This window comes from Rhinopithecus bieti, unplaced genomic scaffold (assembly GCF_001698545.2).
Source record: "Rhinopithecus bieti isolate Rb0 unplaced genomic scaffold, ASM169854v2 scaffold_7049, whole genome shotgun sequence".
Classification (NCBI taxonomy): domain Eukaryota; kingdom Metazoa; phylum Chordata; class Mammalia; order Primates; family Cercopithecidae; genus Rhinopithecus; species Rhinopithecus bieti.
The window spans coordinates 956,761-984,059 of record NW_016805922.1 but is presented as its reverse complement, the minus strand read 5'-3'; the positions used below and the strand labels follow the sequence as shown (position 1 = coordinate 984,059).

General features: G+C 47.9%; 1 protein-coding gene across 2 annotated transcripts; it reads right to left on the bottom strand.

Annotated features, from left to right (window-relative positions):
- Positions 1–344: 344 nt before the first annotated feature.
- SSUH2 (ssu-2 homolog) lies at positions 345–25,402 on the bottom strand. Of its 2 annotated transcripts, none has more exons than XM_017874127.1 (12): positions 25,341–25,402; positions 15,678–15,776; positions 15,211–15,292; positions 14,800–14,929; positions 13,044–13,104; positions 11,801–11,925; positions 10,675–10,737; positions 8,581–8,666; positions 7,141–7,317; positions 6,458–6,563; positions 4,490–4,597; positions 345–959 (listed from the first exon to the last, which is right to left on the bottom strand). In XM_017874127.1, the coding sequence occupies exons 1-12, from the start codon at positions 25,366–25,368 to the stop codon at positions 813–815; spliced, it is 1,212 nt and encodes a 403-aa protein (XP_017729616.1). In that variant the 5' UTR covers positions 25,369–25,402; the 3' UTR covers positions 345–812. The 2 variants fall into 2 exon arrangements, with proteins under 2 accessions (XP_017729616.1, XP_017729617.1); XM_017874128.1 differs by having other exon boundaries at positions 7,141–7,233.
- Between the last annotated feature and the right edge of the window lie 1,897 nt (positions 25,403–27,299).

Here is a 27,299-nt window from a genome sequence, read left to right as displayed (position 1 = left end):
GTTTGTTCTCCAGCTGTGAAACAGATCTCTATTTCTTTAATTGGGATGTACATGAGGGGCACACACTCTCAGAGCTGCCATCTTGTGAGGAAGCTCTTGCTGCATGCAGAGGCCACGTATATGTGCTCCACCTAACAGCTTCCCTACTTGGGTCCCAACCACCAGCCACCATCAACCACCAAATATCTGAGTGAACCAGCTTTCAGATGATTTCAGACCCCACCCTTGAGCAGCCCCAGGCTTCTAATCTTCCAGGTGAGGCCCCAGATATGACAGAACAGAGATAAATCATCCCCACTGTGACTGTATCTGAATTCCTGATCCACAGAATGGTCAGTAACATATTGCACTTTAAAGCTAAGTGCACTATGTATTGTGCATTAGGACCAGATAATTTGTGTGTATCCTTAAACATTTCAGTAACACTCAGATCATCAAGAGGCTCCCACTAGAAGAAGTACACCAGAACCAAGACCGACAAGTGGAAAAGCAAAATCAACTCACACACCTCATCAGGGCATTAACTTGGAGACCAGAGGCAAAGACCTTGCCATTTAAATTATTTCTCTCATTTGTTCTACAGGAATGTGTGTAGCTCAATTCTTGTAGGTTAAGCATATGAGTGATGGAGTCCACCACAGGAGCTGCATAAGGAGTTGGAGCTTGATAGATGATAAGCTGGTTTTTCTGGAAGGACATGCCAGGGTTTGTATGTGATTGTCCAATGCAGCTAACAGTGAACACACTCAGAGAGCATCGGTCATCCTCCTTGGCAAACATGAATGGCAGGCTCTAGGGACAGCTGTGCTACGTCACACGATGGTACAACCACAGCAGTACCGCTCAGGATAGTCCACCGCATACACCTGGTGGTCAGTGCCATAGATGTAGTAGACATAAGTCTTTCCTTGGTACCAGTAGTGAACTTCTGTGAGGGGGATCAACTCAATGGTCTGGCGCTAAGGAAACAAATAGCCAAGGAAAATGTCAGTGTTCCATTCAAGTCACTCACCTGCTCAAGAACTTTCAGTAGCTCCCTACTGTCTGTGGTATGAAGATCCTGCTCTGGAGTTGGCATTTGGTATGGTTTGGCTCTGTGTCCCCACCCAAATCTCACCCTGAGTTATAATAATCTTCATGTGTCATGGGAAGACCCAGTGGGAGGTAACTGAATCATGGGGGTGGGTTTTTCCCACACCATTCTCATGATAGTGAATAAATCTCATGAGATCTGATGGTTTTATAAAAGGCAGTTCTCCTGCACATGCTCTCTTCTTGCCTTGCCTGCTGCCATGTAAGATGTGCCTTTGCCCTTCCTCCACCTCCCGCCATGATTGTGAGGGCTCCCCAGCCATGTGGAACTGTGAGTCCACTAAACCTCTTTCCTGTACAAATTACCCAGTCTCAGGTATGTCTTTATTAGCAGCATAAGAACAGACTAACACAGCATTCTACAATCTGCTACAATATGCCTTCAATCTGCCTTTCTAGATGTATCTCCTACCGTGCTCCTTCATGCGCCCTAAGCTCTGGCCAAAGCTAACTTCTCATCTTTAGCTACCATTTGATTCTAGGTTTCACCAAGTGGGGACAGGCATCCCCAGGGCAGTTCCAGGGTGTATGGAAAGTCACCAGCCAAGTAGGACAACTTCCAGAAACATTAATTTTTAGATGGAGTGCTGGGGGACAGTGGAGGAAAAAGTCAGTTTAAACATGTGTATATTAAAACAACCATAGAGGTATTAGGAAGTGGTTTATAACATTTGAATCAAATTTTAAGATAAAACATTGACCCCGAAGACATTTGAAAGTTTAATGGGCTGTGCCAGGCTATTTTCAGGATGGAGACCTCATTCCCTCCCACAGGGTGGTGCTAAGTCGCTCATTCTCTGGCCCCTTCTCTGAGAAGTTACTCAATAACTTTTTACAATCGTGAGGCTCTAAACAGAAACAGCAGCCTAATGTTGGGAGCAAATATTAGGCTCCCATCTGCACTGGCTTCTGGTGTTGTTTTGTTATTGGCAACTACACTACATAGTTGAGGTAGGAATGTTGCTCCTAATCATTTAAGCCAAGCTTTCTTGTGGACTTACTGTGGGTCAAGCTCTGTGCAAAAAGCCCTAAGTTCTTCTGCACAAGCTGCTCTCTTGTCCCAGACTCAGATTTGGGGACCCAAACCCAGGGAGAGGTGGCATGATTGGTCTGGGGTCAGGCCCTCTTTACTTGCAGGGAATTCTTCCTGTTGGGAAAAGAGCTCCAAGTCCTCTTGCTGTAGTTGATGGCTTGAAGACCCTAGGGAAAAGGCAAACCAGGCCTGGTGGGGGCCTGAGGCTGAAGCCATCTGGCTGTTTCGACTTCTCTCTCCATCCCTAGAAAAACTGCCCTGGCCATCCCTAGAGATCTGGGCAGTGGGGGTGTATTTTGAGAGGTAGGCCCCTGTTCTGTCATAAGAGAGGCCAAGGGCAGCACGACATTGCAGAAGGAAGAGGGGAATCAGAATCAGGGCACGAAATTTCCACACAGCTTTCCGTGTGATTTTGTGCTCCAGTTCTCTAGGCCTCAGTTTCCTCATCTGTGAAATGGGAATAAAAACTCTTATTTCACAGAGTTGTTGAGACAACCGAATAAGACCCCGGCGATTGAGTTTTCTTCATATGCCAGAAACTGGAATCCAAATGACAATTTTGGAAATAAAAGGTGGAAGATGCCTCTTGAAATTTCAGTGCAAAGGACCCCAAATAGGGACTAAAGGGCACAAGGAGATGGGAGTCAATGTCAGTGCTCAGAAGGCCTGGACACTGAAGTCAGCACTACTCTTGTTCCCAGAATTTTCTATTAAGATCCAATGGTGAGCATGGCAATACCACCACTCCCCCGCCCCAACCTCTGCAACCCCCTTGCCTCCATCTGCTTCTGGCTCAAAAAGTCTCCAAGTTTGAGGCCACAAATTGCTCAAGACATCAATTGCCATCAAGTGGTCATCATGTAATTGGCTGTTTATCTGTCTGTGCAGCTCAGCCCCCGCAATAAGCAGATTCCAGGTCTCAGAGTCACGGCCATGGCCAGGAGATGTAATTTAGCCACCTATGCCCTCATGGTTGGATTTCTGTTCTAACTTCTCCATCTTGAGTAAAATATTTGCATGAATCTTTGTCTACAGCTCTAGGACCAAAGGCAAAATCAGAAAAAAGATTCAGAAAAGTGACCTCCACTCCCATTATACTCCTTTTTAAAGAAAACTATGTATTTGCCCCCTGGTTTGCCCTTCCTGGCTCCAGGATTTGTTTACAATGGCTTGTTTTGGCAGAGGCAGGGCCTCAGGAGACCTGAGTTCTAGTCCTGGACCTGCCACCAACATACTGTGTGACTTGGGACAGGTAACTTCCCCTCCTTGGGCCTCAGTTTCCCCAGCTATCAAAATATTGAAAACTAGAAGGTTTCATCTAAAATCTGGACTTCAAACAGTCTGGAAACACTGGGTCTTGTGCCTACAGAAAGCTGAGCATTGACCGGCCCCTTTGAATGAGGCTCTGTCACCACCTCCTTATTGCCTGGCCCTGGTAGGCATGTAAGTTTGCAGTGTCTGAATTGCTTGATTTCTCAGTCCCCTTCCAGCTCCAAGATGGTCCATATTCATTTAGATAAAATGCATCTTCTCTCTCCTACAAATCAGGGAGATGTGCAGAAAGAGAGAGAGAAGGGGAAATGCTCATTGCAAAGGGACATTTTGAGCACCAGGTGCCAAACACATTAAGAGGGTTTTGCTGCAAAACCCTCTGATGTGCTTTACTGTCTTTTTTCACAGGTGAAGAGAGTGGCTTTGAAGGAGGAGAGAAGTGGCTGGCCCAGGATCCTGCTAGGATGCAGGAAATGCAGGATCTCGGCCCAGTCTGCAAGGCTCCCGTCCTGGCTGCTGAGTCCCACTTCATGCAGCTCCAGCAAAAGCACGTTACCAGGCCAAACTCCCACCTTAGGGCCCCCTGGCAGCCTGCAGCAACAGTATAAGGGGCCGCTCAGGGCTGCTCCTGGGGATGTAGCAGCCACCACCGCCACCTTGTGGCTGTCAGGATACAGCGGCCAAAACCCCAGAGGCTGGGAGAACAGGCTCGCGTTTGGGAAGTGCCAGGGCCTCAGAGGCAAGCCAGGCCTGTGACCTTCAAACTCAAGCTTTTCCTTCCCCTATCTGAACACCAGGGAGTCAGAATCAAAATCTCATGACACCACATTCGTGCTTGAAACCCTGCAATCGCTTCCGGGAATAAAAATGCAAACTTCCCCCTGGCCCAGGGTCCTTCCTGCCTCTGCGTCTTGCATGCCCTACTCTATGCCCTGGGGCCTTAGATCAGGCCCTAGCCCTTCCCAGGCTCCTCCCCCTGGAACCTCTCTCACTTCCACATCCTCATCCTTCCGCTCTGACATTCTCAGGAAAGAGGGCTCAGCAGCCCAGGAAGAGAAGTCAGAGCCAGGTGGCCCCTCACCCCCGGCTCACCTGCTGCAGGACGCGGGCACGGGAGGCCAAGGCAGCGCTGTGCTCTGCAATGCCCCTCTGGGAGGCCAGCGAGATGTCCCGCAGGGGGAAGTCCACGATGGGGTACACCTGGGGGAGAGAGAGAGATGCGGACCACCTGGCTGCCGCACGTGGAGCTTTGGAAGTCAATGGGGCTGGCCAGAGCCAGAGCCAGAGAAGAGAGCCGAGAGAAGGCCCCATATGGTGGTCTCAGGAATTTCAAAAACAGGAAAACAGGGGCCTGCAGTCAGAGAGAGAACCCTATCACCTGCAGCCCACTCAATCCCCCAGCTGCGTGCGTCCTGTGTGCCGCGCATCGTGCTAGGTGTGGGGCAAGGCAGTGACCACAGCAGGTGTGGTCCCCATCAGTGTGGACTCGTGGGGTCTGTACATGTGTAGCAGAAAAGGAACTCAGATTCATTTCTCATTTAAACATTCAAACGGCCCACTAAGGGTCAGGCACTCTCTGTGAGCTGTGGATACAAAATGAACCACAAATAAGCCCAGGTGCTTGCACTCAACCTACAGAAAGTCCAGGCACTGGGGCATGTCCTCGGTCCCCAAAGCCCCCACATCCCCTTCTGCCAGGCTTGAAAGCCTTCCACATATTAAGGGCAAGCATAGCCCTCCCCTGGGGCTCCCTGGGAGTTCATTGTGGAACTGTGGCCCCTCCCTCCACCCTCCTTCTAAGTGTCCACCTGGGCCCAGTGCTGCTGTGGACACTGAGGGTGAGACAGCAGTCAGAGCTCAGCACCAGGCAGGGTCAGCTCACAGAGCTGCCAGCAGCCAGTGACGCCTAGGGATGGGCCCCAGTCTGAGCTGAGCACAGGGGGAGGCCTCTAACTCAAATGGAAGAGAGGGGTACAGGGCTTCTGATGGGGGGACGCCTGAGGTGAGCCTTTAAAAAGCCAAATTACTGGAGCAAAGAAAGGGGCTGACACCCCTCCCTATAGTTTGAGGACCCCACTCAGAAGTCCCATTGAAGCCAATCTCTCTGCCAAGGCCAACGGCAAGAGTAAGAAAACCTCTTCTGCTAAGAACCAAATAGTAAATATTTCAGGCTTTCAGACCCTGTAGTCTGTCATTACCCAGCCCTGCCCCACCATCAGGAAAGCGGCCATAGACAACCTGTCAACAAATGGGTGGGACTGTGTTCTAATAAAGCTTTATTGACAAAAGCAGGCAGTGGGCTGGGTGTACCAACCCCTGGCCCACAGGACCCTCTCCTCTGGCTGAAGGCACCTCTCACTTCTGAGCTCCTAGCTCTGCCCTGCTCACTGCCCTCTGCCATTCCTCAAGGCTTCTGCCCCACTGTCCCCTCGCTCCCACACCACAAGGTCCACTCCCCAACTGCCCTGCGCCCAGGTCTGTGCCCAAGGTCACTTCCACAGAGAGGCCTTTTCCACCTCCAGCTGGAACGACACTGCCACCCCTCCCTGCCCCTTACCCTGCCTGAGTGTTTCTCAGTGCCCCTTCACCATCTGACACTGCTGTAAAAGGGTCCATCATAGTCCCCTCACCAGACTGTAAGCTCCATGAGGGCAGGGTCTTTGTTTTATTTGCTGTGGTCTACCCAGGGTCTAGAATAGTGCCTAATATAGGAGAAGGGTCTCAAGGTTTGTGGAAGGAAGCAGGGAATGAAAGAGGAAGGAAAAGAGTGGGGAAGAAGGGAGGAGGAAGGGAAAGAGAGAAAGAGGGTAGGAGGAATGAAGAATGGCAGATGGTGGGGGAAGGGGAGGTGGGAAGGACAGAGGGTTGAGTATGTAAAAGTCAAAAGAAAACTGACAGCCCCCAGGCTCCCCATAGCCTCATCCATGTCTGGGGAGCTCTGGTCTTACCCAACCTGTCCTTCCAGGGAATGCAGACTGCACACACAGCCAGCAGCTCCAGGCCCATGAGAGCGGAGGAGGAACCCAGCTTCCTTTGCTCCCATCCACAATGCCCTCTTACCACCGAGTTTTCATCCTTAAAGAGGTTTTCTCCTTTGGCTTTAGCAAGGAGCTCCCTGGGGCAGTTGAGCCGTTGTTCAGACACAAACTCAAACAGGCTGTTCTTCCTGGAGGGAAGGAGGATGAGGGATGAAAGCACACAGTGGCAGGTTAAGAGCACGGCCTTTGGAATCAGAAGACCTGGGGTTGAGGGCTTGAACTGCTACTGGAGGGACCTTGCAAGAGTTCTGTAGCCTCTCTGAGCCTCAGTCTCCTCGTCTGTAAAATGAAGCTAGTAAGGATAGCGACAGTTCAGCTCCATTACCTCATTTCATCTTTGCCTGCAAAGCACTTAGCAAGGTGCCTGATACAGGAGAAACCTTAATGCATGGAAGCCCTGGCTGACTTAGGGACATAGCAGGATGCTACAGCTCTCTTCCTACAGGAAGGGCTCAGTTGTCGAGTGGCTGCCGCACTAGAAAGTGGTGATGGCAGAATTTGAACTCAGGTCTGTCTGTTCTAAAGCCAGTCAGCATCCCACAACCCCACACTTCCTCTTTCCAGGAAATTCTCCCCCTTCTAAGTCCTGGCAGGTTCTTGCACTGCGAAAGCCGCAACCAAGCAGAGTTTCTCTGCAGAAACCAGTCCAGGGTTAAGTCCCTCAGCCACCCCCACATACCACAGCATTGAGACACTGCCACATACCACATGATGACAAGCTGGATGAAGTGCAACAGCTTCTTCTCCCCCTTGCAGGTGGCGCAGGTCTTGTTCCCTCTCCCTGAGCAGGTGCTGCATCTGAGAAGGGCACAGAGTCGGTACCCCCAGATCAGCTGCAGGTCCTGGTGGCTTCCAGAGGCTCCCACCTGCACCTCCTTCCTCCTGAAGGTAGACTGTGGTGAGCATTGTTTGTATCTGCCCACCACCTAGTCCTCCTTCTGCTGGCAGTACCCCAATATCCCTGTGGGGACCACCCTTCCTCCACCCAGCTCACATGGCTCTAGGGCCTACCCAACCCCTTCTGTGACCAGCTTGGGACCTGGGACTGGTCAATGATCTTATTCCATGTCCCTGGTCTCAGTGGCTGATACAAAGATGAGTATATGACCCAGGCGAGTGCAATGAGATCTGCCCCAGGATGTTTGTCAGGACTATCAGGGAAGGGACATCTTTTCTCCTGGCTTGGAGCTACTGGTGGTCTCTTCTGCCACTACAAGGAACCCCCTGCCTGAGAATGAAGCCCACACAAAGGAAAGCAGAGTGAGAGGTGAAGATAGATTCCTGGTGGCGTTGTTTAAGCACCTGGATCCAGCTGGGCCTGAACCCATCCCTGAAATATACCCCTGGTCTTCATTCTTACCTAGGCCTGTAAATTTACTTTTTTGCCAAAGTCAATTTGAATTGGATTCTTTTCACTTGCAAATGAAAGAAAATAAGCATCTTTTCCCAGTCAAAGACCGTCACTACCAACCACAGTGGAAGGTGCACCAAAGCTTCTCCAACTGGCTTGTCAGAAGGATGGCCTGGGCTTTGGTGAGGCAAACATATCATTAACCAACCCAACCTTGAGTATTTTCACTCCTCATGGTTTCCTGTTTCCCTTAAAAATTTATAAATACATTAAAGGATAGGATTTACAAAATGCAATGGCCCAGTGTTTGCAAAGCTGTGAGCAGTGATGAAGCTTTGTTGATTGTTTAGTCAATCAACCAACTTTCCTTGACTCCTCCTCCATTCAGACCCCAAAATGAGTTATAAATAGGGGCTTGCCCAGGACCTGATCCTCAGAGAGTTATAAATCTGGCCTTTCAGGTGGTTTTTGATATTCACTTCCCCACCCATTGGCGGGAGAGGTCTCCTTTCCTGGTAACCCTGTCCCTGTCTTTCCTCCCTGAAGTGCCTCTTTCTTCTCATCCTTTCCACACATATATTGCGTGACAAGTTCTGGCCTTGTCCAGAAATGCCAGGCCTTGAGAAAAGCTCACCTACTCTTCAAATAACCACAGAGCACCTACTATGTGCAAAGCTCTGGGGACACAGCAGTGATGAGACAGACGGGTGCCTATTTGTCTTTCAGATGGGCAGGCAATGAAAAGCCAGAAAACCAGAAAGCAAGAGCACTGTGGTGCTGGGAGACACTCCTACCTCCGCCTGCCGGACCCGGCGCAGAGCTGACACCTCCGGGACTGCTTGGCTTTGCGCTTGGCTCCGCAGCAGGACGGGCACCGCACCTGCGGACACACCACTGCCTCAGCCCCACCGGCCTCCCAGGAAGCAGGGCCAAGGGCATCCCAAGACCTGGTTCAAATCCCAGCCTGTTGACCTTCCTCCCCCTGGGCCTCAGCCCCTTCATCTGCAAAATGATACAGGGTGAACATGAGGTATCTTTGGATTCTTCCAGTTGCAGCTTTCAGACTCCACTCCCTAAGATCCCTGTTTCTTCTGAGACATCAGCCTCTCCTGCCTCTTCTCTAATCCCCACAAGCCCCCAGACCGGACCCCGACCAAGTGTTGGGAGGAAGCTGGGACAGAGGCACTGGTCAGGGGCCTGGCACTAGAGACAGGGGGCTCCTTTTGAGAAATGGCCCCAGAAAAGGCCTAGGCTGTGTTCCCACAGTTGGCTCATGTGGGCTTCAGATACATTCCAGGGAAAGCCTGAGGGAGGTGGGAGGGGAGGAAGGGACAGAGAAGACAACAGGGAGGGAGCCTGGGAAAGCCACTTGAGGCGGGTGGCAGGAGTGAGGACTTGGGAGGAGAGAGAAAGGCCAGGTGAAGGCCACTGCTGGGACCCACAGGCAGTGCAGGAGTGAGCAGGAGATGCAAACTCAGCAGGCGAGGGGTGAAAGGGCTGGTGGAGAAGACAGTTCAGGGTAGCCAGTGTCAGAGCATGGCCAAAGCATGAGCCTCAAATCAGGACAGCATGTAACATGAAGAGTTTGGTTTTACCCCCTGGGATGATTAATAGGCCTGAAGGTTTCTGAAAAGACAAGTAAAGCCATGACTAATGCCACTGAGGGGCCTGTGCTGGGTTAAATAGTGGCCCTTCCAAGTTCAAGTTTACTGGAATCCCAGAGTGGGACCTCATTTAGAGATAGTCTTTGCAAATGCATTTAGTTACGATGAGGTCGTATGACCAGGTAGGGCCTAAATCCGATGATGTGTTCTTATTAGAAGCCCATGTGAAGACAAAAAGCCATGCAGGGAGAAGGCTGGGTGACAAGGGAGGTGGGAACTGAAGTGGCACAGTCACAAGACAAGGAACACCAACGACACCCCACAGCTGCCAGAAGCCAGGGAAGAAGAAGGGGATGGCTTCCCTCTCGGTGCCTCCAGAAGAACCAGCCCGTCCCAAACCTTGATTTTGGACTTCTGGCTTTCAGAACTTTGAGATAATAAGTGTCTGGTTTTTTGGTTTGTTTGTTTGTTTTGTTATGTTTTGTTTGTTTGTTTTTGAGACAGTCTTGCTCTGTCACCCAGGCTGGAGTGCAGTGGCACAATCTCGGCTCACTGCAAGCGCCACCTCCTGGGTTCACGCTATTCTCCTGCCTCAGCCTCCCGAGTAGCTGGGACTACAGGCGTCCGCCACCATACTCAGCTAATTTTTAATATATACTTTTTTATAGAGATGGGGTTTCACTGTGTTAGCCAGCAAGGTCTCGATCTCCTGACATCGTGATCTGCCGGCCTTGGCCTCCCAAAGTGCTGGGATTACAGGCGTGAGCCACCGTGCCTGGCTGTGTCTGTTGTTTTAAGCCTCCCATTGGTGGTCATGGCTTATAGCAGCCACAGGAAACTAACTCAAGTGTCCTGTCTACTTTGTCTCTCCAAGCCTTCCAAACTTCACCTGCTCAGTACCCACCACCCTATTCGACAAGTGGAGTCACTTGTTGGTTTCCCTGGCTGACAGGGACTCCCTGATAAGAAGAACCCCAGGCCTTGGTCCTCTTACAGGACCTAGTGGCCAGAGTCAAGCAGGTATTCATTGTATGTTGGTAGATGGATAAGAAAAGAAGAGAAAAATTAAAATCGAACTGTCAAAGTGAAAGTGTCATTAGAGACCACCCAATCCCACTTTTTCATTTTATAGATGGGAAAATGGAGGCTCAGAAAGGGAGGATGACTTGCCTGAGATGACACAGTTGCTGCAGGGAGCCCCAGGCCACCAGCCCAGCCCTCTGTCCCCAGGATCCCCCGCCACCACACCCTCACTGACTCACCAATGGTTCACAGATGACTCACCGTGCCTGCCCCGTGGCAGCCGCTGCACTTGTACCGCCCACGCCCGTGGCATTTGTGGCATTCCTGAAAGTGCAATGCTCTCCTGGGATCTAGTTTCCCAAGGGCCACTTCTCCCAAACCCATGACATCACCATCTAAACCGGAGGTGCAGCGGCTCAGGACCAGGATAGGAGGATGGCGCAGGAAAGAAATGGCCCTTCTCATTTGACTACAATTCCAGAAGACTTGACTGCATCAAGAGATCCTGTCACCATTTCCTCTGAGCCCCAGCCCAGTCTGGATGCCAACAAGGGGAGACATGTCTGGGAGCCCCACATCCTAACTCACACTCTACAGTTTCCTACCGGGCTGAACCACAAAGGCTGATGGCATTTGCCCATAAGGTAGCTAATGTGGTCTTTGGGAACAGAAGTCATTGAAAAATGGACAGGATTTTTGTGAAAGGCAAAGAGCTAGCTAATAGTATTTAATCACTAATTTAAAATAGCCTTGCCACCCTTGAGACAGGATTAGAATACTTTCTTGACCTCTCAAAATCCTCTTTGTCTTAGAACTGTGTAAAAACTTATAGAGCAAAATTACACCCTTAAATCCAGTCCGAAAGTGTAAAACAGGCAGCAATCGGAAGAGAACACAATATGAGCTATCTCATTCACGTTTTTGTAATCCACTAGGCTTCTCTCCCTTCACGCCATGATTATATGTCCATAAAGCACGATGGAAGTCAGATTCTGTTTCCTAACTCTCATGGAAAATCCCAGCAAAGTTTTAAGTTTTTATTTTATATAAATTTCATTCAGCACTCCAGCTGCTTAAGCTAAAATACATTTTTTTAAAAATGAAAACCACACTCAACCAATCCAGGAATATCACTGCTCACTAAAGCTGGTGACAATTTGTAAATCGGATGATCTGTTTGCTGCCTGAACACTCCCAGATTTGCTTGGAATTTTATTTGGGACTACATTCCATACACCAAGTTTTATTAAATTATGTTCATTTATAACCAAGAAATGAAGCACTGGCCTGAATTTTGGGTTTCCCTTCAAAGGATGAGTTTGAGGAAACACGCAGTGCCTGGAAAGCCTCTCAGGGAGAAGGGCAAGTACTCCAGTAATCTTGTTACCTTGACCAGTGATGAGTGAGGGACCTGGAACTTCCTGATGTCTTCCCGAAACATCGGGGGAACCTGAACCTTGATGTCCCAGAGCCTGGGGGAGGCGCCTCTTTGTGGCCCATCCACAGAGTGGTCTGATGCAGAAAGGGGTCATTGTAAGAATGACAAAGGGCAGCAGGGTTAAACTTTCATTTATCCAGCAAACAGCAGAGAGCCTTCACTTGGTACCAGACATGAGTCTAGATCGGGGCTACAGGGATGGGTAGTCAAAGCCCCCCTTGGAGGCAGTGATTAAGCAACCAAGATTTAGAGAGAGACAGATCTGGGATTGACTCCTGGCTCTTTTATGTCCTAGCTGCTTAACTTTAAAGAAGTTTCTTACCCTCTCTGAGCTTCCATTCTCTCATCTCTAAAATGGGGATCGTCATGGCACCTACCATACAAGATGGTAGTGAAAATTAAATGGAAGAATGTGTATAAAATTCTTAGCACCAGGGCTGGCACATACTGAGGGGCTGACAAACAGGAACTGTCATCATTATCGTCGCCATCCCCTTCACCATCCCATCCTCTTCCTCTTGCTCTGTTCAAGGAGACAGACAGCACCATCACAATAAGATGTGATAGGATATGATACATGCTTTGGACAAGAGTTTCACAAAAGGCTCTGAAAACTCAGAAGACTGGCCCATTCTGCTGGGAGGGGAGCAGCAGGAGGAGAAATCCTGAAAAGCTTCTTAAAAGAAGTGACACATGAGCTGAGTCTTGAAGAATGGACCTGAGTCTTGAAGAATGGACTGGTAGAGAAAACAGGTAGGACATAGGTCTTCCCAAATAGAGCAACTTAGGCTTCCGGTGGGGGCTCAGCAGAAGGTGGATGGCAAGGGGAATGGGGAGCACAGAGGCTTAGAGGCTTAGGAGAAATTAGGGGTGGCATGAGGGGGTAGGGGAACGTTTAAACACACATGCTGCTTTACAACCTGCCCCCATGTGGCAGCACCAGACTGTAGCAAAAGCAAACACTTGGCTGTTTCAGGACCTCCTGCCTCCTGGGCAGGAAGCGTTTACTAAGATCAGCACTGGAAAGTCTCTGAGATGAAAGTTCACCCTCTCATTTTGCAGGGAATAAGGAAGCCAAGGCTTCAAGCAGGAGACCATCTTAAGATGACTGCCTGAGCCAAGTCCTGATATTTTCCACCAGCACCCTGACTTATTTGCCCCCAATTAAACTAATTTCAGACAATTCACTTACTAGTAAAGGGTTGAAATGTCCACTCGCTTATCCTGGATTCACTAAAGGTCTCTAGTCGATACTAAAAGGAAAAAAACAGCATGTTCACATTCATGCCCCTTATGAAGGCAGAGCATTATGCAAAAAGAGGAAGCTCTTCCCCTGCCAGAGCTCAGTGGGGAAACTGAGAGATCCACGCACAACACCCTCGGCTGCTGGAACTGGCTGACAACAACGATTTCTGTTCCACATGCCCCCAGATGTCTGCCGGGAAGTCAGCCAACCCCAGGAAATCTCCCCTAACAGGCTCAAACTGGAGCTAATTCAGTTCCCCATGAATTTATACAAAGATTCTATGAGACAAGCTTCAAAGTAGTAGCTGTCTTTGATAGCTGGAGGCCCCTGGAATCTATGGCTTTGGGATTTCCCTTGTGGAGGAATTTATCTGCCTGATATCAAAATCTTCCTTCTTGATCTTCATCCACAAAGTGACAGAATGGGAAGAGGTCTTGGACATCCCTTGCCCTCTCCTTTTACATGTGAGTAAATGAGGGCTCAGAGAGATCAGCTGATTTCCTCGAGGTCACACAGCCACACAATGGCCACTTCTTCCAGATTCCTGCTTTAACCACTGCCTGCAAGGCTCATCTGATTTCTGCGCAATTATGTGCTCCTCAGAGGAGCTGAGGAGGGCTCCCCGGGCCACCTCCTCCGTCATCACAGGGACTCTGCAGGGGACCAAACAGAGAGGCAGGGATTTCTGGGAAGGGCCCGTGGGCTCATGCAGGCCAGCCAGACTCCAGAGGACGGCTGGATCAGCAACACTAGAAAATGTGAACATAAAAGCTGCCCCTCTGCTCTGTCAATAGAGGAGACAGAAGTGCCTGCCAGAGGTAGGACTGCCCTGCAGCAATGAATAAATAATTTCTTGGCACAGTCATGATTTGGGGGAGGCAGAGGGAGCTGAAGTCTAGTGGCGGGTAGATGAACCTTTCTCAGCCCATCCCTTGTAGAAGTATGGAGTGAGGACATAGGCTTTGAGGCTACCAAATCTGATTTTGAATCTCACCTCTCTCACTTCTAGCTACATCTTCTTGGGCAAATCACTTTGCCTCTTTAAATTTCCAATTTCTCATCTGTAAACCAGTGACAGTGATGCTACCGTATAGGGCAGCCATGAGGATTTGACAAGGCGTGAGTGTAGCATGCACTCTATGATGCCTGGCATGTTCAAGCTTGCCAGTGGTGTTTGCTGACACCTGTCCTTTTTTCTTTTTTCTTTTTTTTTGAGTTGGAATTTCGTTCTTGTTGCCCAGGCTGGAGTGCAATGGCACCATCTCGGCTCACCGCAACCTCCGCCTTCCCGTTTCAAGCAATTCTCCTACCTCAGCCTCCTGAGTACCTGGAACTACAGGCATGCACCATCACGCCCAGCTAATTTTTGTATTTTTAGTAGAGATGGGTTTTCACTATGTTAGTCAGGCTGTTCTCAAACTCCTGACCTCAGGTGACCCACCTACCTCAGTCTCCCAAAGTGCTGGGATTACAGGTGTGAGCCACCGCACCTGGCCTGACACTTGTTCTTTTTATTATTACTCACAGCCACAGACAAGTCAAGTTGCAGATGGGATTCAACATCACCATCGTTCACACTCACACACACTGCCCCCAGGACTCCTTTTCCCTGGCTACATCACACAAATAGCCCACTACTGTCCCAAAGCCCCCAGCCCACCAGCCCCTAGGCCAAGGCCCCCCACCAGCCCTGGCCTCTTACCCTGCAGAGGGTCTGCTGATTCAGCTCCCGGATGACAAGGTCTCCAGCCACTGTGCTGCTGTAGCAGCATTTAGAGTTCACGAAGCTGAGGAGGGCTTCCCGGGCCACCTCCTCCGTCATCACAGGGACTCTGCAGGGGACCAAACAGAGAGGCAGGGATTTCTGGGAAGAGCCCATGGGCTCATGCAGGCCAGCCAGACTCCTCAATGTGTAGGTGAGAAACTGAGGCCACAGTAGTGGTAAAATGTAAATCCCCAAGCCCCATCCCTGGAGGATCTAGTGCAGTAGGTCTGGGGTGCAGAGGGTCCCCTCCAGGGATCCTGATGCACTACCAGGGCTGAGATCCTCAAGGAAGGCTCCTGTGCGGCAATAGTGACATAGGGAATGCACACAGCACAATCTGAAACTCACCTGTGTTCCAGGAATGAGGACCAGGACCTTTGCTCCTGGGGCCTCCCCAGAGCCTCCAAAGGCGGGAAAAATGTCTGTCCTCCTGGAGAAGGGAAGAGTCAGGGGCTGGACAGCCCAGGCCAAAGGAACAAATACTTGTGTGGTGGAAGAAGGAAAGACTGACTGAATGTGAGAAAGAATAGATGAAGAAAAAGTGATGCATTTAATGCATCTAATGCAAAAAGAATGAGGACTCCAAGACCAGCACCATCTAGGTCTTAGAGGGACCTGTTGTGGCCATGGACTGTTCATAGACAGAAAGCCTATGCCCTGTTGCTTCCTATTTCCACTTACCCTTGATAAGGGGCTTCCCAGGGTCCCCCAAGGGAAAGGGGAGCTATCTCAGCACCACCTTTTTCCAGAGACATCCCCCCAACCAGCATGAGCCCTAGGAAGAAGCCCAAAGAATCAAGCCCCTTTGGACTTACTGCCTGCTTGAAGAAGCCAGTCATAGCCAGGCAGTCTCTCCAGGAGCTCTGTGGGGGGTGCCAGAGGACTCTCAGCCTCAAAACTGAGGTCTACCACACCTGCAGAAAGACAAGCATTCCTGAGCCTTGGGCAGGGAGGGGAAGGCTGATGAGGGTTTCACAGGAAGCTGAAAAATGAGGGTGGGTGCATTATAAAAAGTCTCACAGTTTAAGCCAGACTCACTCTGGCATCCTTGGGACACAGAATACATCTGCAGGGCAGGTGGTGGTAGCAGCAGTAATAATAGCGATGAGAAACATCAAGAATGCCAGCTCCTATTTGCTGGGTACCTACTCTGTGAATATGCATTATTGCATTCATGAGTCTGTAATTCACTGTGGTGAATTACAGATGGCCATGTATTCTTTGATGCTTCCCTTCCATTGAACCTAGGAAGATATGTGATTGCCTCAACTAAGAGAATACGGTGGAAGCATTAAAAGACTGCAGCTTCTTCTGCCTCATGGAACATTTGTCTTGGAACCCTGAGCTTTAAGTCAGGCTATTGTGCTGGAGGAACCATGAGGAGACCCTAAGACTACATGGAAGGAGGTCCAGTTGAGTTCAGCCTTCCAGTCATCACCACCAAACCAGCAAAGCCATCCTGGACTCCTCAAGCCATATCAGCCACCTGCTGAATGCCACTGGATGACCCTAATCAACACCATGTGGAGCAGAAGAATCTCCTGGCTGAGCCCTACCCCAATTCCTGACCCACAAAATCATGAGATATAATAACATTGCAGTTGTTCTAAGGCACTGAGATGGGGGGTTATTTGTTATGCAGCTTCCTCCAGTGGACAATCTTTGCTCTGGGATTCCAGGCAGACTTGACCAAGACTTTCTTGGAGCCACATGGAGTCTGAGACTACTCCTGCTTAGTCTCCTTCCTTCCCTCTCTCCCGTCATAGATATCAGACTTGCATTGCAGTCTGAAGACATTCCCTCCTCTTTTCTCTTCACAGGTATCTTCAAGAAACCCCTTGCACATCCAATGCCATCTTGGTGTCTGTTTCATGGTTGACCCAAACTGATACACTAATGCCTTCCCCCATTCTACCAATGAGGAAACTGAGGCTTAGAAAGGTTGTGACTTGCCCAAGATCATACAACCAGCAAGTGGTGGGTGGAGCTGGATTCAAACCTAGACTTGTCTGACTCCAAAGTTCATGTTCTTTCCAAGTACAGACAGTCCCCAACTTAGGATGTTTGGACTTAATTGATTTTTCTGCTTTATGATGGTGCAAAAGCCATACGCATTCATTATAAACCAAACATCAAATTTTGAATTTGGGTCTTTTCCTAGGCTAGCAATAGACAATATGATACACTCTTGTGATGCCAGGCAGTGGCAGTGAACCACAGCTTCCACTTCACCACTGCCTTGTGTATTAAATGCCTTCTTGACTCTTCTGATATTTTCAATTTATGAGGGGTTTATTCGGACATAACCTCACTGTAGATTGAGTAGTATCTGTACTTTTCATGAGGCAAAACTACAAAAAAGTCATTCACTATATATCTGTTTTCAAAACCTCGTCCTAGCCTGTCAGGTGTGACATAGATACATAGATAGGTGTGGCCCTGAGATGCCAAGGAGGAAAACATAATATAGAAACTGGCCCCTGAAGCACTGGATGGTTCATGAAACAACTTCCCACACCTGTTGCCTTATCCCACACTCCCAACTGGGGGTGTGGAAGGCAGCACTTCTGACCCCACTTGACATGAGGCACATGAGGCTTAGAGAGATTACTCCAGTAATACTAGGTCACACAGCTGTGGAGTTAGAGCAGGACAGAGGTCCCAGAGGCCTCTGGACCAAGAATTCTAGTTCCAGCCCACTGGGCCACCCCTTAAAACTGTTCCTATAATCCCTCACACTAGGGGACAAGAATTCCTTGGCTCTGTCTAGCAGCCAAGTCAGTCACAGGAGTTGACTTCAAATGGTGCCTGTGAAATGGTCATGGTAGGGGACACTGTCTCAGTCACTGAAGCAAACTCAGGTCAGACTTCCAGCTGAACTGCCCCATCTCCTAGAGCCTTTTTTTTTTTTTTTTTTTTTTTTTTTTTTTTTTTTTTTTTGGTGGGAGGAACCTATTTAAAGCCTGTAGCTCTCTCCCTTCACAAAAGTAAAAATAATATGCCCTGTCCTTTCAAGTTTAATAAAAATAAAGACCAGACAATAGCAAGTCTTCTTTTAAATGAGACCAACCTAGGCTAATCTGGAAGTGTAGCTGTCAGCAGGTGAGGAAGAAGGAAATCTTGAAACACATGGCTGAGAATGATATAGGGAGTGAAGTGTCATTAAGACAAACGAACACTCCCTTTTGCCACCTTCCAAATTAGGAATGCCCGTGTCCTCTGAGAATAAGAACTATTATCTGCATCTCTAAGGTTTTTTCTCCTTGCAGAAAACCCACAAAGGAAAGTGGATAGAAGAAGGTTCGTGATGTAGAGAGCACCTTTCTAAGCAGGAAAACCCACCTTTGTAAGCAAATGGTTCTGCCAGGAAACAGGGGAGAGATCTGAGATAGATGTGGCTGGGATGCAAAGTGACATCATCCCAAAGCTTCAAACTGATGCCTGCCAATGTGCGTTGAAATCTCCAGTGTGACAGTTCATCTGGAATTACTATTAATATCTTGATTCTCAATATTGCTTTGCTTCTAATTAGTTTAGTAGCATTTGAAGCTATGTTAGCCACCAGGGACCCAAGGGTTAGCAACAATTATCTATAAAGAGCCATGTGGTAAATATTTTAGACTTTGCAGGCCGTACAATCTCTGTCTCAGTTACTCAAGTTGGCTGTTGTAGGCTGTTGTAGTGTGAAGCAGCCATAGTCAATACACAATTGAATAAGTGAGTGTGGCTTCGTTCCAAGAAAACTTTGTGAAAATAGGTGGTGGGTCTGATTCGGCTCTCTGAGTCATGTTTGACCCATCCCTGACTTAGACACTCACCTGTGTGTCTACTTGGACATTCTCCTGGGAATGGGCTTGAGGGGATCAGAAAGGTAGAAGCTGAAAGCTGAGCCTTTCTGGGGCAAAGGCCCATGCATGTCCACTGTAGTTTCTGTCAGCTCCATTATCAGAATTAAAGATCAAGTTCAGGGCTGGACTGTAGCCCTGAAATACATGGCCCAAGCAGTGGAGGAAGGAGGGGATGCCCTTAGGACGAATGAACACCCCGTCTCTACCACCTCCCAAATTGAGGATATCCTTGTCCTCTGACAATAAGAAATACTATCTGCATCTCTAAGGTTTTTTCCTGCTGGTAGAAAATCTACAAGGAAGGTAAATAGAAAAAAGTTTCACAGATGTAGAGTGCCTTTGTAATTAGGAAAACACATCTTTTTGAGCCAATGATTCTGCCACATTTTGACCAGAGTCAGAAACCCAGAGGCAGCATGGTTAGAAACATGGGTTCTGACATGTCACCTTGGGCCCAGGCTCTCCACATGATGTGACACCAGGTAAGCCACACATCCCTGTAGAACTCAACTCCCTCCTTGCAAAACAGAGCAGATGATATTAATACCCAAGCAATGAGACAATGTGTGCATAGTCCTTCGTCCTGTGCCTGGCCTATAACAAAACCCAGTCACTGCCTTGAACCAGAGGAGGGTGGGTCTTCCTCTTTCTTTGTGCTCATTTAAACCAGGAGACAACAGTGAAAATATCAAGCATAGAAAGACTGTCACAGCCCTGTCCCCTGGGGATGGCCCCCCACCCACCCAGAAGTCTTGGGTCTGCTGGGGCATCAATATTCCTCTTGACAAGAAGACAGGGAAATACCATGCAGCTGCAATGTCCTGCTGGAAACCAAACAAAAGGAGCAGGAAGAGGGGAAGAATGAGAGGCGGGAAACTCAGACTCCATTCCTCAACCAGGAGCCACCCTGACCTCTCAGGGCAGCTACAGTTCGTCAGAGCTAAATTAATCTCACCATTCTGTTATGTACAAAAATAAAGGACTCCAGACTGAACTAAGGAGGATGTGTCATTTCCTGTACAGATCTTGACGGGCTCAACAGGGAATGTGGACGTCAAGGGGCATTGTGTGACACCCAGCATGGGGCACTCAGAAGGGGCTACCAGCCACAGTGCTGTTCCCATGGTGTTGCAGCTGAGTTTCAGGCAGTTGTCCAGCTGGGCCACCCTGCCCTAACACACACATTGTGTCCCGTGGCTTCCAAAAGGACAATGTAGGCATGATCTCCTTTGTGCTTCATAATAACCAGTTTTCCCTATTTCAGAGAATGAAATGAGGCTGAAAGATGTGGTTTGGGGCAACTTGCTCACACACGCATGGCAGAGATAGAAATTGCACTTAGAGCTCAGATCCTGTCTCCAAGCCCAGTGACCCTTTTACTTAGCTGAACTCCCTTTGGCTCCATGCAAACAGCATCAACTGAATGCTGAGAAGACTTTGCAAAGAGAGTCGCCAAGGTAGCGTTTCAGCTCACCAGTCACAAGATATTTTTCTTTTGTATAGAAAGGAATTTTCCTTGTGGAGAAAGGCATTATTAATGGGTAACCCCTTTAATTTTCTCCTTTTAAAAATGTCATTCCTTTGACTTCAGATGAGAAAGGAAATCAATGTCCTTTGCCCCTAATTCCACATTAATCATCTTAAAAGCACTGAAGTGTGCCCAAAGGGCTTCCCATCACCATCTTACTTGAGTTTGTTTCATACATTGTCTCCTTTGACAAGTGCGAGGGCCCCTTTTGGACAGGGGTCCCTCTCCCGTATAAGAAAAGAATGGCATTCAACACTCAAACAAAGAGTGGGAATACAACAGGCACACGTAAGTGTTAGGGGAACAACAAACCTACCACAGTGGGCATATTGTCGATATGCACAAATGCCTCATGATTTGAATTATACTTGAGATGATGCCAAAAAGATTCAGGTGGTCAAACTCAGACACACAAAGTAGAGTGATGGTTGACAGGGGCTGTGGGGAGAAGGGAATGTGGAATTATTTAATAGAGACAGAATTTCAGATTTACAAGGTGAAAGGAGTTCCAGAGAAGGATGCTGGTCATGGCTGCACAACACTGTGAATGAACAGTACTACTGAAATGTGCACTTAAAAATGGCTAAGATGGTAAATTTTATGTCATGTATATTTTATCACAAATAAAAACAACTTGAGAAAGAGAGAGGTGATCATAAGAGAAAGAAAAGAAAGAAGTTCTGTTTTGCCATAAAGAACAAACAAATAATTGGCCACACTAGTTAAAGGACTTTCTAGCAAGACCAGAAAACCTGATCACATCATCCCCTCACCTAACCCCTGCAGTGACTCACTGTTACCCACAGCTAAATCCAAGCTCCTGAATTTGGCAGGTAATATCCCTACATTAGATGGCCTTTACCCCCAAGAGAGGAAGAAAGGATTCTCATCTGCCCTTATGCCAGGGAAAAGCCTCCTACGGGTGCAGACCAGGATGAGAGAAGGTAAGGCAGCTAACTGTGGAAGGAGGCAACAGTAGGGAAGAAGAACAGAGAAAAAAAGGAAGGAGAGAGACAAGGAGAGCAGAAAGAAAGAAGGAAGGAGAAAGGCAAGCCTGCTGGAGAGAGAAGCATGAGTACTTGGTTTGAGAGCCATTGAGAAAATATTTGGAGGAGCAAATGTTCACCATGTGGTGAGACCAACATCAAGAGAAATGGGTGAAGAGTTGGGAGAAGTTTTGCTTTAAATTGTGTAGGCCGCCCTGGGTTGCCAAGCAAGAATGCAGCAAATATTGCAATTTTCGTTTTCAATTATTTGAGATTGTTATTTGTCAATATTTTTCAATTATTTGGAATGTGAAATTAATGCTTCTTAGAAAGTATTGTGATGCCAAGACAGGGCCACACAGGGGCTGGGCTTTCCAGAGGTGCCCTGTGGCTTCATTATACGGACATTTGTACTCACCCTCACACACACTGTGCCATTTCCCCAGCCCTGGCTGGGGCTGGTCCTGCCCGTGGCACCCCGGGCACCCCCTCCAGCCTGACTTAGCTTAGACCTCACCGTCTCCAAAGGTGTCTGAGTGCAGCTCCCTGTCCTGTGTCCCTTAGCACTCCATTCCACTTCTCCACTGTTGTTCTGCCAAATGACTTTTTAAGAATCCTTTGTAAAACGTCCGTCTGGGTCTGTGTCCCCCACCAGACTTGGAGTACCCCAAAGGTAGATCAATGTTTTATTCATCCTCATTTTCCCAGCAATGAGCATGGCACAAAATACTTAACCCACTATGCAGTCTCTGGGGAGGAAAAACCACTCAATTTTTTAGGGCCTTGACTTCCTTTCCCTAAAAGTAGGGCTGAAGGGAGTAGGGTCACTGACAGGAGCAAATGAGACAATGCATGAGAGGGGACTCTGGAAACTGATTCAGGAGAGCCCTGGGTATCCTGCCTAAGCTGTAACAATTTCATTAAAGCATTTTATTTCTTACTCCTCCCCAAAGTAGATGCTGTATCTTCCCATTAGGGGCTACCAGAACCACTATCCCCCTCCAGAAGTATGCAGCCTGTGGGAAAGACCAGATGGGCCCCCTAGAGGCCAGGGCTGACCTAGCCAGGAAGGCTGCATTCTGGTGGCGTGCCTCCATCCAGGGCATGTGTGAAAAACACTGAGATCTCGCATCAGTCGCCAATGCTAATGGCAGCTTGGTCCTTGCCAAGAAGTCCAGCACCCTTTCTGACCGAGATACATGGAGAGACTGAAAGCTAGTCTTGGTACTGAAAGCTTGCCATCCCTAGTCGTGGAGGGCAGCGGCATTCTAATGAACAAGCTTTCTGGGAGCAGAGCTGGCCGGGGTACCAGGGGAGAGTCCCAGCTCCTCAGCACTGGGTCAGGGGTGGTGATGGCAACGTGGCCTCAGACCAGGGCTCTCACTCATGAACTCAACCCTGCCCCCGTCCACAGGGACTCATGCCCAGGAGTAAAAAGGTGCAACCCATGTCTTATAGTCCTAGACCAGAAAAGCTGCCTCCTAGAATTACCAGGGGCTGCATTTATAGACCATCTTACTTGAAGAGGCTCTTGCTCACCATTTCTGGAAGAGGTTTCAGTCTGCAATCAAAGAAATAAGTTCCATCACAAGAGATATGGTATATAGAATAAAGGAGGGGTTCTTTTCTCTTCTGCTCTGTGCTAGGATGCTACACTTAAAGAAAAGAGTGATTACATCTGGGACTGTTGAAGAAACAGCATCTGGTTAGGCTAGAAAAGAAAAGACTTACAGGGCTCTTATTTTAAACAGGGAGCAGACATTCTGAGTAGACTTGGGGCCTGGAATCAAGACCAAAAAGTAGAAGCTCCAGGTAGAGAGATAGCGAATCACTGTAAGAAAGAACTTTGGACAGTCTTGGCTATAAAAATAGGACCAGCCCATCACTGGAAGTGTGCCAGCCAAAGTGGGAGATGCTGCCCTAGTCAGGGATGCTGTCAAAGACAGTCAGCACCTGAGGGTGATGATCAAAGGCCTCTGAGGAGACCTGCACGTGGGTGCCACATCCCAGAATGTTCCTATCCATGCACTTTGGTCCCAAAACATATCACCAGAGGAAGGTTTCCTCCCTCTGAAGTCGCTCACATTATAGACCTGAACAGTGAGGGGACAATACTTTAGTGCCTGCAAAGTTAACTCAAGGGGATAAAATGGGCAATCACCTCTCCCCTAAACAGGCACATTTAAATTACGTAAGGCCTGTAGCGGGCTCCCTTTCTGACACTGGGGAGTAAAAAAAAATCTACCTAGTTTCTGATTTCATTAACTTAAGTTTTTCTAAAAGCTTCCCTGGGTGCCCCCATACCTTGCAGTGTACCCCAAGTGCTCACCTGCGTTCCATCACATCTGAGACCAGCACTCAGCATGACCCTATGAAAGACTCAGGGTTGCTAGACTTGTAATGGGGCCAAAGACCACCTTTCTCTCACCTTGCTCACCAAAAGGCATGAGGTCAAAACAGGAACTTCACAGGAGATAGTATTTTCCATTAATAGCAGTTTACTTTTAAAGTTCTGGGGACCTGATCGTTTCCTAGAGTCAATATTGACTCCATGTCTACTCTGGGCTGGTGATGTGTTAGGCACTCACTTTGTAGCCAATGACTCTTTGATCAATCTTGCAAGATGACACCATCCCTTTAAAAAAATTATGGGAAATGAAGTTCAGAGAGGTTAAGTGACTTGAGCAAAGTCACCCAGAAACTAGGAGGCAGAGCATAGGTTTGAGTCCATATCTGACCTAGTCCATTGCTACTATGAGAAACTCTAATCATAAATGGAAAGACTGCTAATAAACAGTGTTTTGAAGAAAAAAGATTGCATTAGAATGTTATTTGAAACTTATTAGAATAAGAGTATGGATACACAATTTCCAATATATTAGAGGTCAGATTAAGTCCTCCTCCTCCAATACATGCTAAAATATCTCCAGGCAGTCTTCCACTTCAATATGAAAAAAGATTCCAACAAAACTTAAATTGAGCTCTCTAAGTTTAGTATAGGTTAATTTCATATTCTACTTCAGGTCTAAAACTTCAAGCTTTAAGATACCAACATTAAAGACAAGAAAGAGTATTATGCCTGCAAAGAAGCTCTGATGTCATCAAGTCTGGTGACTATGAAGGTGTGTTAGTGTCATGGGTCTCTCTGGATTCAAACAAAAGCTATAGACCTCTCTCTACATTCCCCACAAAGCATGTTCAGAAAACACTTTGCCCACACCCTCGTGGTCCTCAGATTGAGACCTCCTAAACCAATCTCGTTTTATAGATGAGAAAATTGCAGCTCAGAGAGGTTAAGTGATTTGCCCAAGATCACACAGCCAATTCAGAGCAGAGTCAGGACTTGAACCCTGGCCTCCCACTTCTCAGTCTCCTGCTCTTCCCCCCGCCCCCCCCCAACACCACCCCACTGCACTGCCTGTTTCAAATTCGGAATCAAAAATTCCTTTTTTAAAACATAGCACATTTCTTCCTGAAATATCACTTCCTTCTTCATGTTTTAAATAGCCCTGAGAATCCATTGTATTTCTGTCCTGGTAGTGACAGGATGGGGTCACCTGGGGTATGTTTCATGAGCGATAATGAACGAGCCAGCTGTTTGCCAGAGAAAGATCATGAGTGAAGACTTTTCCCAACCTTTCCGTAGAGTTAACCTCATCTAAGAACTGAATCCAATTGTGACTGAAATAAGAATCCTGAAAATCTCATTTACATTTGGCTGGGAGCAGGAGATACTGTCAACTGGAGAAAAAAAAAGGAAAAAGAATATACGGTTTGCACAGTGTCACTGTGATAGAGAGAAAACTTCTCAACTGCGTCTTTCACCTTCCTTCTCCATTGTCCAAAGGCACATAACAGAAGAAGAGATTGCAAGCTACAGGTAGGTTTTACATATGAGAAGAAGGAAGAAAGGGGTGCTCTCGGCAACCCAGATGCAGACCCAGGACTGCATTTAGGGCAGATGGAAGAGTTCACACAGTGCTAGCTACAGAGCTTATTAGAAAAAACTATAGATACACAACTTCCAACATATTAAAGGTCAGATTAGGTCCTCCTCAAATGCAGGCTAAAATATCTCCACACAGTCTTCCATGCCATCTTCGAGGCTCTACTTACTGTCATCTTCACTCAGATCCCTGTCCATGGTCCAGACGTCCTGCCAAAGAGATGTCTGCCCTTCTAGTGTGCTTGGACCGATGTGCTCTGATGGACCACCCTCAGGCCCCTCCCAGAACAGCAGGCCCATTGTTACCAGTTTGAATACAACAAAAGGAAACATCTATACCATTCATCATAGCTGCTCGGCACCCAATCCACCGGGTTCTGGGAGCTCCTCTTCCACAAGAGCCTTCTACTGGCCAAGCTCTTGTGGATGCTTCTAGTTACTCATGTCCTCACTGCACGCCTTTGAGAGGGGCACTGGTATCATGCCCATTTTTCTGAGCAGGATGATAGATTCACACCCTCATCAGTCTGACTCTCCAGTCAGAGTGCCTGACCACTGAGCTACATTGCCCAGCTGTAGGAGGCAGAGTCCTAAGTAGGAGGCAGAGTCCTAAGTATCGTAGGGGGCATGCAGAAAAAAGGTCATAACCACAAGGAGAGTACCTCCCCAAGGGGGATATTATATACAGATACTCAGGCTGGGCAGGGCCTCTGAGGTCTTGAGCAGCACCAGCCTCATCTCCCAGGGGAAGAAACAAAGCTGGGATTGTGAGGCCACACCGCAAAGCCACACAGCACCTCATGGGCAGAGCTGGCTCCCAACCCAGCCACGTGGGCCACTACAGTTTGCCACACCAGCCTTGCCCACTGTGAAACATCTTTGGATTTGTAAAAGGTCTTTTCCTAAACCTTTTCCATTGGAGTTTGACACCCCTTCAACCTCAGCCCTTGGAAGATCATCCTCCTCTGCATGAGTCTAAACACAGAACTTGTGAGCTGGTCCCTGAGGCTCTACGGGTCCCACTCCTTCCACAGCATTCTTGGTAATCACTCCTCTGCAGCTGAACCTGGGGTTCTCTGGCCAGGGCGATGAAACTGCCCTATGCCTTGACTTCCCCATCCCAGCAATGCACCTGGGATGTGCCATGATATTCCTCAATGACAACCTGGGATTGCCTTCACCAGGGAAGCATCAGGACTATTTTGTCAGTGTCCTAAAGTTTGGCCTGTCTGGGATGGCCACACTGAACAGAGATGGCTCCCAGCTGCTCCGTAAAGAGCGTGTCTTTATTCTCTCTACTGTCTTCACCCTCCTCACTGAATGCCCATCGCCGATAGCATGCAAGTGCAATCTTCAGCATTATTCACAATTTCACAAACACTTTAGGTGACTCAGTCCTCACAAATAGGTTTTTGTGGCTGGTAGGAGCACTGGATTTCTGATACTTGAGAGTCATATAAATTTCATTACTGTGTATACACAAGGAAGACCATGATCCTGAGGAAGAAATGTGGTCTTTTGATACCTTTATACAAGAAGCAATGATTTTAAGCCCTTATAGAATTGTCCCCATGGTAAATAGGATTATCATTTGTGTGCCTTTCTCTGTGTGTATATTTTACCCTAAACATGTGTGTGAGCATCCATTTCTGTGTCTGTTTATGCGTGCTTGCATATGTGTATGTATTTGAGCCAAAACATGATAAATGATAAATTAATGACAGAATACTTGCAATTTGACTAAAACAATATACCACCATTATATCTTGAGTACTTTTTAAGCAGCAATATATGCTTACCTAAAACCCTCCTCAGCATTTAAAAGGAACAACCACAGAAAATTCTTTAAATGTCAAATTGAACAAAATGTTAAAGAGAATTGAGCATTACAAGGACCCGAAATCTAGGCTGCAAAAATGCAGACAACTCTGAGCTGTGTCTTCGTAACCAGGGAGTGGTGATCAGCAGGAATGACAGTCATTTTCTGAACATTACTTAGGTCACATAATAGTAAGTTAATAAAAAGCTCTTAAAATGCATGGAAGATGAACAAACCAACAGCTAGACCTTTCTAATCTTGCTTTGGCATCAGTACGGAAGTGCTGTCTGCAACAGTGTGCTTGAGTGAC